We start from the raw sequence: 12341 nt of genomic DNA, 5'->3' as shown, positions 1-12341 counted from the left end.
GTCTGGTTCTCCCTCTGAAACAAAGAGGGTTTTGCGGGGGGTGGGGGGGGGCTGTAATTTACCACAGACACTAAAACCTTGTTCTTCTAATAACAAGGCTTTTATCCCAGGAACAGGCTATTTGGGAATGATACTTTTGTGACTTTTCAGTCCTCCTGGCTCCTCTCTAAGCAACTTCTTGGCTCTGGACCTTGAAGCACGTCTTAAGGAAGAACATTGCACCTGAGAGAAATACAGAATTTTAGATCTGTTTTGGCTGTATGTGCAAATCTATGTGTATGTGTGCGCAGGGAATGCTGCTGTTACTGCATGAGGAATGAGCGCACATAACGCATTCTGTGGAAGAGTGCTTGAAGAAACCCTGTGAAAAATGCTCTGTTAGAATGTGAAATAACAGTTTTCTGACTTCAAGTCACTATTGTTTTGAACTTTTTCAATTTTTCCGTGTATTTCAACTAACAAAAACATTTTTGTGAATTGTAGGTAGCCCTTGTTTATCCCAACAATGACCCAGTCATGTTTATGGTGGCATTTTACGGCTGTCTCCTAGCAGAAGTCATACCAGTGCCTATAGAGGTACCTCTTACCAGAAAGGTAACGTTGAAGGAACTTAGAGGAGTGGTAGGCTGATGTGGGATGAAACCCAAGTCAGGCCATCAACCTCTGAAAGCGTTTCACAGCATCCAGCTGCTGCCTGAGCAGTTCTGTATCAACGCAATGTGCGAGACCTTTGTGAACCTGGAATAGGAGTTTAAAAATGGAAAAACATATTGACCAGAGAGCTGTGCTGAGCAGCTGCAAATGGTCCATTTGCCTAAATGCTGTAGTTCTGACTACAGTAGTATTGACGATTATTATTGCAAATAATTTGCATGGTACAGATAATGCTGTAAATCTGCCTACTGATTCATTTGAAGGGGGCTCATTTCCAACCATGCTTAGTGTCTGATTTTGCTGGAAGCTGGAGGTATTAAATATTTCCGAAGACTTCCTGGCACCTTTTGTAAATTCTCTACAAAGCATTTTCTTTACCCTTACCAGAATTTTTGCAATACTGCCATATTATTGCTATGTCAAAAACTGTCTGAAGTTTTTATTAAAGTCTAAAGTTTTTCTAAACTAGACAGTTTCATAAGAGTTAACAAAAGCAATAGGATAATGGCAAGCATATGGCAAGAAAGGTGGTAATGAAATGGTAAGCTAGTTTGGTAATACTATGGGAATCACAGAGCTTTGCTTTCATTTGTCTTCAACATGACAATTGCTATAGCAACCAAATATAAAATTAAAGCTTTACTTAGCATTTGTCCAATCAGGTTTCTTAGTGAGCTACTTCATTTCAGTGTTTTTATCATTGTGCAATAGAAATTAGTTACTGGGGAAACAGAAGCCTTGTTATTTCAGTGTAATTACACATTTTGATTTTTTTTTTTGGCCTCATGATTCTTCTTTGAAGCATCTGGCCTTCCATTAATGAAAATAAATGGTGCACACTCAGTGCCTATACACTGGACATGAGCACTCCTTTTCTGTGGATTTCCTATGCAATGCATCTTCGTTTTGCCAATGCAATATTTGCTTTGGGTATCTTTTGTGCAAACTATCCCCAGTTACGTAATCTTTTTGTTTCTGAACTTCAAAACAAATTGAAAAGAGCAGACTGGGTAAGCAGAAGATTAAGTAGCCCTTCTGCGTTTCTGCAATGACTTACTATTTTCCTGTGGACTTTTTCTGGCTTATAGGTATGTCTCTGTTTTCACCCAGCATGACTTCGTGCTGGATATTTCATCTTCCAAAATGTGCTATTACATAAACGTGGAAGTGGTTACATTCCTCCCTGCCAGACAGTGGTTTTCAGAGCTTCAAACCATTGCCAGACATTGGATGTGGGAGGAAAAAGACAAACCAAAAGAAAGAGTGCTTGCGAGCATGGGTTGTTTCCGTCTCCTCTCAGTGTGATCCATAATGTTACCATCCAGTTACCAGAGCATTACCAAGCCTTGGAGTTTGGTAAGGGGAAAGTTGACTTATTGCATCCTTAAACAGGAATGACTCTTCCCCCTCTTCTCCACGCCTCTTTCCTCAGGATGCTGGTGGTCAGCAGATTGGTTTTCTGCTGGGAAGCTGTGGGATCGCTTTGGCCCTCACCACCGAAGTTTGTCTGAAAGGGCTTCCAAAAACCCAAAATGGAGAAATTGTGCAGTTTAAAGGTTAGTTTGCTTATAGGCTCGCTTTTGATTGTACTAACTGAACTGTCTGAAAGTAGTTGTCAAAAGCCTGAATGCATTTTGGAGAGGCAAAGTGAACAACTGTTCCAACAGCATCGCTTACTGTTGTGGGCTTTATGCATATGGTATAGATTGATTCATGTATCTGGCAGAGCTACCCTGTTGTTCTGGAATTCGTGATGAATCCACCTCAGGAGCCAGGGTTGTCCTCAGATCCCTTCAGTGGCATTTGGCAGGTTCAGAAGCAGTTTTATTAATGCTACAGCAAGCTATATTTAGAAATACTGCAGGGATCTTTCCTGAGTAGAGGAAGTGCCTTGTTGCCCACTGAACTCCCTGATGAGAAATGCCTTCTGGCTAGCAGCTTGGGTTGGATTGCTATTGTGCTTGCATAACTGAAGTTGGATAAACGATGGGGGGCTTTTGAGTATTCTTGCAGAATATAAATCCGTCACTAAATAAACTGGTATTAATGTTCCACTTTAATTTTGGCTCTAGGTTGGCCTAGACTCAAATGGGTTGTGACAGATTCAAAATACCTCTCCAAATCTCCTAAGGACTGGCAGCCCAACATCTCAGCTGCAGGAACTGAGCCAGCATATATTGAGGTAAGTAGTGTATGGGGAATAGGAAGTAGTTCCTGTGAGCTGAATGTAATGTTCTAATCATCAGAGAGCGAATACCATCACCTCAGTACCTTAAACTTCTCAGTTGTTAGCCACTGAAGCAAGTCCTTCACTGTGTACAGCCTGCTGTGAAGCTTATTTTAGTTGTTAGTATTTTTGTGGACTTTGAGCACTGCTTAAAAAGAATGGGAGAACCCTGCTCTTGTTCCAGAGAGCTAGTAGTGGAGACAACTGGACTAGCTGAGATGGTGTACTTGATTACACAGATTTCTGTACCTACTTAAATCAACAGCACTTGGAATTTTCTGTCCTTCGTAGCAGAGCTTATTTTCATTTGTACATCCCAATAAGGCAGCTTCTAGGAATTGCAGTGGTTTAAGTAGTAACAGTAATTAGGCTATTCTAAAATTACCAATTGGCTTTCCAATTTACTTACAGGAAGAGAAGGAGATGTTCTGAGAAGTAGTAATAACGAAATAAGCACAAATACATTAAATTACTCTCTTCATCTCTGGGATTACTCTGAACACATTTGATACCTGAACGACTATCTTTTCCATAGTGAACCTTGCTGATACTTTTCTACAAGCAAGGACTTTTTTGAGTCTCTCTCAGAGCTTTAGAGGAACAAAATTTTATTTAAGATGGACTCTGTGTTTTAATTTTCTTCATATTTGGGATCCAGATTCACACCATGACCTTTTTTCTTCTGCAGTACAAGACTAGCAAAGAAGGCAGTGTTATGGGTGTTACAGTGTCTCGGATCGCAATGCTATCTCACTGTCAAGCTTTGTCTCAGGCTTGCAACTATTCTGAAGGTAGGTGATGTCACAAGCAACAAAGGAATGAAGAAAAAAAAGCTAATCTGTATATCTATTGAGTTCAACTTTATTTTTAGAGCTGTATGTCATAGTACTTTAAAATGCAGAGTATGTCTTTTGAAAGCCATCACTTTGATTTCCCCTGCTTCTGGGAGTCAGTGCTTCAATGATGTTCTCTACTCTCTTCCCTTGCTATTGCTCGTGCATAATGAGGTTAAGACCCTTTCTATTCTACTGATGTACATTACACGCTGGAATGTAAATTTCCTGCAACTTCCTGGGATGTGTTCCTTCTCTTCAACTGCTGTTTGGTTGCCTTATTTTGCATAACAAGGAACTCTGACTAGTAAAATGTATAATCAGACAAACAAGGCTCTGTACTTGCTTCCTACTTGTGTACCTCTTGGAGCAGATCTGACAATAAAATGACAGATACAAATGTATACAGATTTGACCATAAATAATGGTCTCAATTGTCCAAGGACATTTTGCTTCAAAACTGCAATTTTATTTTTCCAGGTGAAACAATAGTGAATGTTTTGGATTTTAAGAAGGATGCAGGGTTGTGGCATGGCATTCTAACGGTGAGTTGAGCCTGTGAAGGCTTTCTGAAGCATTTCATAACTCTTCGTAATTGCAGCATGTGAGGAGATGGTTTAAGGACCATTACCTACTAAGTCAGCCATACCAGAGAACTGTAGATCTGGTGGGAAGCGTAGATGCATCATCAGTAAATGTATATGGATTTAAGGTGGGGGGGAGGGCTGTTTGGGGGCCAAGGGTGACTCCTGCTTCTGCTTCTTAATATGTTTTATTAGCCCTTTGCTAAAAATCCTTTTCCCGTTTTTCAGAATGTAATGAACAAATTGCATACTATCAGTGTGCCCTATTCTGTGATGAAAACCTGTCCACTGTCATGGGTGCAGAGGGTTCATACCCACAAAGGTAACTGTGCACGTTCCACAACTTCAGCTTGAAGATTTCAGAATAAACAAGTGAAGGGCATTAAAATCTAAAATTCTTTAGAGCCTATCTTCATGCTCTTCAGTGGCAAATGGGCCAAAACACTATTTTATTTCTAAATATGCACAAAGTCCTAGTGCAACATGGACGTCAGCAAACTGCAGAGAACTTGGAGACCTCACAGCCTGTGTTCATGAAGTCTCATGAGATCAAAAAAATAGCTGAGCACAGAAAGATCCCAAGTCCTTAACGAGGACATTCAGATGATGGTAACGATTCATGTGTCTTGGAGGAGAGGCTACAACAGTTGTAGACCCTGGCTGAGTTGGTGAGGGAAATGTCCTGCATACAATGCTGTTGTCTAGTTGGGTTTGCTGTTACTGCAGGCTCAAATACAGCTTGCTTGCTTTAGAGTATTCTTATAGAGTGTTTGAGTGTATATTCATGTAAAAACGACTCATGGAAAGCTTTTATTTGTTCTGATATCTATTTTTGTGTCGGATTGCAGCAAAAGTTGCTTTAGTCAAGTGTCGAGACTTGCACTGGGCCATGATGGCCCATCGAGACCAAAGAGATGTCAGTTTGAGTTCTCTACGGATGCTGATTGTAACCGATGGTGCAAATCCCTGTGAGTATGCACATTCTGCTGTTACCACAAGAGAGGTTTCTCAGAGAGTTGTTACCATATGCTCAAATTGAACTCTTCTTGTAGTTAATTCCAAGAAGATCAAAGTTAGGGCAGCTGCCTAGTAACACAGAACTGTGGATTGTGGTACTTGAATGCCAGGGCAATGGGTTTTCTGTGCTTTCATCCTCTGAGTACGAGTTGTGAAAGGTACTGCAAAGGCAGAAGCAGGAGAGTTGAATGGGAAGAGCTCTTATGCGTAAAACAGAATTCTGCTAGGCACAGTGAGATTGGTTTTAAATTGCTCACTGGGGATAAGGTAAAGGCTTTTGAGAAGAAAATTGAAGGGGAAAAAATACCCTGAAAGATCTGTAAGGAATGCTGCTAGCGAAGAGGCTAAAAAAATGTTCATCTAGAGGTACCAACTGGAAGGGATGCTTGGAATACCGTTAGACCTGTTTTGATTATGCCCACTGCGTAGAAACAGACCCTACATGTCTGCTAATCATTGCAGGTTTGGAAAATATTTTAATTTTGTTGTACTATGAGTGTCTAACAACTCTACCAACTCCAGAGCAAGCTGGGGGAGGAAAGCAGACTTGTTCAAGGAGAGCATGCCTTTTCCCAAGTTGCATTCAGTAGGCACTCCTTTGTGGCTGATATTTTGGGAGATGCTACGTGGAGTTTTTAGAAGGGATACGGTGTATATATATACTCTGCAAATATACTGGACTTATTTTAGGTTATTTTAGAGACAGTTTTTAAAATGTAACTATGTAAAGTCATAGTTGCATATTTTCTTTCTTTCCAGGGTCTGTTTCTTCATGTGATGCCTTCCTGAGCTTGTTTCAGAGCCATGGGCTTAAACCAGAGGCAATTTGTCCATGTGCCACATCTCCAGAAGCGATGACTATTGCAATACGGAGGTAATGGGCATAGAGCATTGCAGTCTGTTTGCTAGATTAAGTGATCCTGGCTAAGGTTTGTGCACACATCTGTTGGTCGTAGTTGACTTCAGCATGTAATAAGCTCCACTGACATTTACTGTGTGCGCTCGGGGTGTTCAAGTAGCTAAGTCGTTAAACATTTCTCCTAGCATGTAAGTGCTTTTTTCCCTCTAAGATGGACGATAGCTCAAAAGCGCTTTTAAGAAGTGTGCACTGCTTTTTTCTGCTCTTGGTTTACCCAGCCAGTGTGGTATTTTTGAATCAGAGATTGAATTTAATGTCACTTTAGACAGTATTTTTCACAGTTTTTCTGTCTGTTGCTGCCTCCTGTAAATATATAGCACTAAAATCATCTGACCTGGGAGCTGGTGTTTAACGCTGGTTAAGCTAAAGACCTGGCAGAAGAGTTGTGATTCACATGCACAAGAGTAAAATTTCTTATTGTGGCTCTTCTGGGGGAAATCTCTGCTGCCATCTTACAGTTTTAAATCTGTGACGTAGAGAAGAGACACTGACGTAGGCATTCTTCTGTACTTGGATATCTTCATCAGAGTCTGATAATAGCTTGTATGTCTGATTTGGCATTTTGATTTGCATGTCCTTCAAAGGCCTGGGGTCCCTGGAGCACCTTTGCCTGGAAGAGCCATACTGTCCATGAATGGGCTGAGCTTTGGTGTGATTCGTGTCAACACTGAAGATAAAAACTCTGCTCTCACTGTTCAGGATGTTGGCCACGTGATGCCAGGAGGTAAGAATATGCAGAAGTCCCCTGTAAGATCTTTTTGCTAATGCTCTAGAGCACTGGAAGATTTTAGAAAAAGATGCAGTTGGTATTCTCTCTCATATTCAGCCTCAGTGCTGCAGGAGTCCCCAAAACATGTTGTGTTTGTTGTGGTTAAATATGTTAATTCCTACATAAGCCTTGGGGCCTTTTTTTCTAAACAATTTATAATTTATCCTAGGAATGATGTGTATAGTGAAACCCGATGGACCCCCTCAGCTGTGTAAAACAGATGAGATTGGTGAAATCTGTGTTAGCTCCAGAGCAGGAGGAATGATGTATTATGGGCTGGCAGGGCTGACGAAGAATACATTTGAGGTATGTATAGTCAAATGCATATTTCTTTCCTCTTTTTCTGTGTAGAACTGGGTCTTGTATGATCTCTTGTTTTTGTAACTGAACCGTTAATGTTGTTTTTTAAAGAGAGACCCTGAAAACCGTGCTACAGTTAGATGTTTTCAGTGCAGAATCATTGAGGGGAATGTCTTTCTACCCTCAGGCAAATCCACTTTGCCTCCAATGTCCTCCCTTCTGTTGCAGGTTATCCCTGTGAACTCAGCTGGCTCTCCAGTGGGTGATGTGCCATTTGTCCGTTCCGGCTTGCTGGGCTTTGTTGGACCTGTACGTAACACAGCTTTTGAGCTTGCCCTGCTGTGTTTTATTTGTGCTAACAGTCTAGAACTGTTAAAATAAAATAATTTGGGTACAAAAGTATGTGTACATAGTTGCTAGCTGTGGATGACAAGGCAGTTGAGAGAGAATGTGTTTGAACCAGTGAGAACCCTTCCTTTCTGGGCACGTTGTCATTACAGTGCCTTATTGTATTGCTTCTTACGTTTTTAGGTCACTAGTTCTTTTCTTTTAAAACCAAATGTAAGGATCTTTTGTATGGTGGCTCTGCTTCACGTGCTGGAGTGTCTTGTCTCAGTGAGTTGCTTGGATGCTTCTCCTGGTTTAGCTATAAGTGGTATAATTGAAAGAGAAAATATTTTATATAAATTCTGTTGCCTATAATTTCAATAGCTAGATCCAAGTAGTAGTTATAAAATATGCAAATTATCAAAGACATTTGAATACCTGCTTTATATACGTTACTGACTGATACCCTTTTATCTTGCAGGGCAGCTTGGTGTTTGTGGTTGGAAAAATGGATGGATTGCTGACAGTCAGCGGGCGCAGACACAACGCTGATGACATCGTCGCAACTGGATTGGCTGTAGAGTCGATAAAAACAGTTTACAGAGGAAGGTTAGCAAAATAAACCTTGCCTCTTCCCATAAACTTATGCATGTAATATAATGAAATGTGATTTTTACTGTGATCTCCAGTTTCTCTTCAGTAACTGGTTTGTTTGGTTAAGTCAGTTGAATTCATATGTTTTTGGTTTAGACAAAAGTTGGCCTGATCCTGCCTAACACAGGTCAATTATTCTGTCTGGCTTTTCTTCAAGCCTGTGTAATTTAGGGGAAGGAATTGAGCAACAAAATAAGTCAGCCACAGAGACACTGCAAAGTTTATTTCTCAGTCTCTGTAGAATTTAGTTTTAAGTCTCTGTAGTAGCTGGCTACTGGCTGATGCTCTGCAGTAAGGATGAATGTCATTAATTTTCAAAGGTCCTTAATTTTATTTACCAGTTGTGGATATAACTTTCTAGATCATCGAGAAGATTTAGAGCTCATATCTCTAAGACTTGACAGAAGGTTTTAAGCCTCTATCACATAGAAAATGTTAAAGTTTTTTTTGCATTGGTGATTTACCACAGGGTTGGAACAGGACTGTGAGAGCAGGATGAGAGTTCAGGGGCCTTTGCTATGTAGGAATTTAATCAGAAAGTGGAATTAATCCTTTATTCCACAAAGTATTTCCTTTATGACTCAGTTTAACTGTCTAATGTTTTTTTCTGTGTATTTGCCCCATGGTTGTGGTGTTGTTTTGTTGTTGGTCGTTTGTTTTTTACGAGCTTTGTCTTTAATCTGTTTCTCTGGTTGCCTACACCAAGGAGCAAATTTGACATTCCTGTCAATACTTCTCTCCCATTGTCCCTAGGATTGCTGTATTCTCAGTATCCGTCTTCTATGATGAGAGGATTGTGGTGGTTGCAGAGCAGAGGCCAGATGCATCTGAAGAGGACAGTTTTCAGTGGATGAGTCGAGTGCTGCAGGTAAGCCCAGTTATACAGGTGGATGAGGTGAGTTTGTGCAGTGTGTGGGCAGATCAGAGGCCACCAGCGTGCTACAGATGGAAAGAGCATAGGCTCATGATCCCTCTTGGCACAAGGTATTTTTACAAGGTTGCAAGCTGGGTACATCTGCTGTGTACAAGCTGTTCTGTTATGTCCTGAAGGTCCTGGGAAAGCGTCTGCAACACAGAATAGCGTAAGCTCTGACAAAGTGATTGGCATTATGCTAGCAAGGTGACTGTGTAGAGAAACACAATTGCCTCTCGACGCTGCAAATGAGATCCAGTGCTCAAACATAGCAATTCTGCTTTTAGGATTACATTGTGCTGGTGTTCAAAGTTAGGCTTTAAAGTTGCCCTTTTCTTTGAGATGTGTTTTCAGCAGGGAGACAGTGAACAGAGAATGGTTAAAACAGCTGAACAAGCATAGTCCTAAGAAAGTAGAATGAGTTGCAAATGCTTAATTTGAGAGCTGCATGCACGCATGCTGTGAAGTATGCAAACTGGGGAGAGAAGTCAGGGAAGTACCTGGTGATGTGAATAATGTATTAGTTGCCTGAATGCTGAGGCGAGGCGGACAAAAAGGAACAGTGATGGCACAGAGGAGACAGATGGATGAAATCCTAAGATGAAAATCATATGATTCATCAAGCAACTGTGTATATTTTGAGAGTTTAGTCATGAAAGATTTAAAAATGGATTTCATGTATACGGAATGGATTATAAAGGAAGAGATGCTAACAAGCACTTAACTCTTACCATAGGGCTTGCTAATGTTACACAGGGCAGATGGAATGACAGTGACTGTCTCACTCCTTCAGTACTTTACAATGTAGGGATTTGTCTTGTGGTATGTCAGTGAAGCCAGTAACGCTAGACCGTTTCCAGTAATACCAACAATTCAAGCGACGACCATCTTTCCTTTCTCTAGGCAATTGACAGCATTCACCAAGTGGGTGTATATTGCCTTGCTCTTGTGCCAGCTAATACATTGCCAAAAACTCCACTGGGAGGGATCCATATCTCACAAACTAAACAGCACTTTCTGGAGGGCTCTCTGCATCCGTGCAACATCCTCATGTGCCCGCACACGTGTGTGACAAATTTGCCAAAACCCAGGCAGAAACAACCAGGTAACGTTTTGTTTAACATAAGTAAACTGAAGCTTACCACCTCAGACCTAGGAAGCTGTTTTTTTGTCTTATGACTTATGGCTAGGGCAGGCTTGATGCTTCTCTTAGTGTTGATCAGGAATTTTGATTCCTGCCTCTGGGAACATTGGGGTTGTCTCTGCTGATGAGGAGGAGAATAGCAATGCCTTCTGAACTGCATAAGTGAGATTTCATTACCTCTCTTCTCATCTGTGCCAAGGAGCAGTGAGAATCTTTGAACACCAAAGATTCTACAGAGAATCTTTGCACCTTTTGCTCTTCAACTGTTCGCAGTTCTAGGCCAGCTCCTTATCATTTGCATTAGAAGTCCTGATTCTGGCAGTGCATCCCAGACCTAGAGCCTCCTCTACAAAGCAGCACTTTTTCCTTTGTGTTAATTCCTTTTTTGGGGTAGAAGAAACTCAGTCTGCCTCGTAACAGAGTGACTTACCTTTTGGTCATACATGAGTCACTGTGAGGCCTCCCATCCTGTCAGCTTTTGCTTGTTTTAAACATTACCCTGCTGCAGATAATTTGGAAAGGCACCATTGATAGCATGTGGGTGTGTTCCTGTGTTCTGATTCTTCCGTGGCTGTTCTTTATCAACAGGTGTTGGCCCTGCCTCTGTGATGGTGGGGAACCTGGTCGCTGGGAAGCGTATTGCTCAAGCCTCTGGGAGAGATCTTGGTCAATTAGAAGACAATGATTTAGTTAAAAAGGTAAATCGGTATTTGTTGCAACTAAAGGATGGGAAAAGAGTTTGCCCTAAAGCTGACTGCAGAGCAGCAATGTGAAGCAGACTTAAGTATTGCCTGTGAAATAGAAGCACTAGTGTTTAATTACCACCTCTTTGTTTCAGCACCAGTTCCTGACAGAGGTATTACAGTGGAGAGCTCAAGCAACTCCTGACCACCCGCTCTTCCTTCTATTAAATGCCAAGGTACAGTCAGTTTTCTTGAAGGTCCACAGCATGCTGTTCAGCCCAAATTTGAGACTGTTTAAGATCTTTGCTCACTGTAGTGTCCTCTACTTAGCCTCTGTGTCAGATATTGCCCTAGGATTTGTAACTTAAAATTGGCACCTTTGAACCTGTAGGCCATTGTCATCTTAATGACCATAATGGTTCAATGCTTCATTTTAAAACTGAACGTGTTTGTAGGTCTCACTGGTTCCTGTATGATTTAATGGTGTATCCCTGTTGAGTAAATTCTGGCAAGGTTCTGGTGCAAGAAGACCTGAACTGACTCCCTGGAAGGTAGAATTTTCTAGAGCAGATCTAACTCTGTTTCTATCTTTTTGATATCGTAGTGGATAAAGAGCTCAATGAATGGCAGCAGTGCATAGGTATCAGTAACTAGTAGCTATAGACTGAGGGTAGTAAGCAAGGTTGTCGGGTTGTTCTTTTGGTTTTGTTTGTTTTCTGTCTTTGGTTCCAGCAACTGGTTTACTGCCATGTTGTGCCAGCCCTTGTTTAGAACATTTTTGTCTCCTTTCAAGGGAACCACTGTGTGCACAGCCACCTGCCTTCAGTTGCACAAAAAGGCTGAGAGAATTGCATCAGTTCTCTGTGACAAAGGACATCTCAATGCAGGAGACAATGTGGTGCTTCTTTATCCTCCTGGTAAGCAAGTTTTAATAAGAGCTGCATCCCACTGTGGAAATGCTACGTGGTGTTTCTTTGAAATCTCACTGAGATCTGGAAATATAGGAGAGATCGTTGAAGCAGCAGTACCTTAGGGACTACATAACTTGCTGATCTAGTTTTGACTCCACAGAGAGCTGTCCTAATGTCTTTCAGTTGCAGTATCAGGACTCAAACTTCGATTCTCTAGAGTTTTGGAAGAGCTGATTTGTACCTTCTCACTCCTGGAGAGATGCTGTGAGCTCTTGCTGTCTCCTTTTGTTCTAAGAACAAAAGGTTTAAAAACTTCTGTGGTTATCAAAGAACCTCTGGTATGATCTGCTCACTTCAAGGTTATTAGAAACGTGTGACCACGCTGCATGTGCTGGAGAAATTGATT

General features: G+C 41.3%; 1 protein-coding gene across 3 annotated transcripts in view; it reads left to right on the top strand.

The window, feature by feature from the left end:
- The window catches only part of DIP2B (disco interacting protein 2 homolog B), a 68212-nt gene that overhangs the window by 43928 nt on the left and 11943 nt on the right, over positions 1–12341 (top strand). For 2 of the 3 annotated variants that reach the window (XM_032204815.1, XM_032204813.1), the window contains 17 exons: positions 484–594; positions 2087–2210; positions 2727–2836; positions 3570–3672; positions 4195–4259; positions 4527–4620; positions 5147–5266; positions 6075–6189; positions 6819–6958; positions 7173–7309; positions 7532–7612; positions 8112–8239; positions 9038–9152; positions 10101–10302; positions 10930–11039; positions 11180–11260; positions 11818–11941. In XM_032204815.1, coding sequence (XP_032060706.1) covers positions 484–594; positions 2087–2210; positions 2727–2836; positions 3570–3672; positions 4195–4259; positions 4527–4620; positions 5147–5266; positions 6075–6189; positions 6819–6958; positions 7173–7309; positions 7532–7612; positions 8112–8239; positions 9038–9152; positions 10101–10302; positions 10930–11039; positions 11180–11260; positions 11818–11941 — 1960 coding nt within the window. The remainder of the gene's footprint in view (positions 1–483; positions 595–2086; positions 2211–2726; positions 2837–3569; positions 3673–4194; positions 4260–4526; positions 4621–5146; positions 5267–6074; positions 6190–6818; positions 6959–7172; positions 7310–7531; positions 7613–8111; positions 8240–9037; positions 9153–10100; positions 10303–10929; positions 11040–11179; positions 11261–11817; positions 11942–12341) is intronic. The other variant, XM_032204814.1, reaches the window with a different exon arrangement.

This window comes from Aythya fuligula, chromosome 29, assembly GCF_009819795.1.
Source record: "Aythya fuligula isolate bAytFul2 chromosome 29, bAytFul2.pri, whole genome shotgun sequence".
NCBI classification, from domain to species: Eukaryota; Metazoa; Chordata; class Aves; order Anseriformes; family Anatidae; genus Aythya; species Aythya fuligula.
The sequence above is the reverse complement of the archived record's forward strand: the minus strand, read 5'-3'. Positions and strand labels throughout refer to the sequence as shown.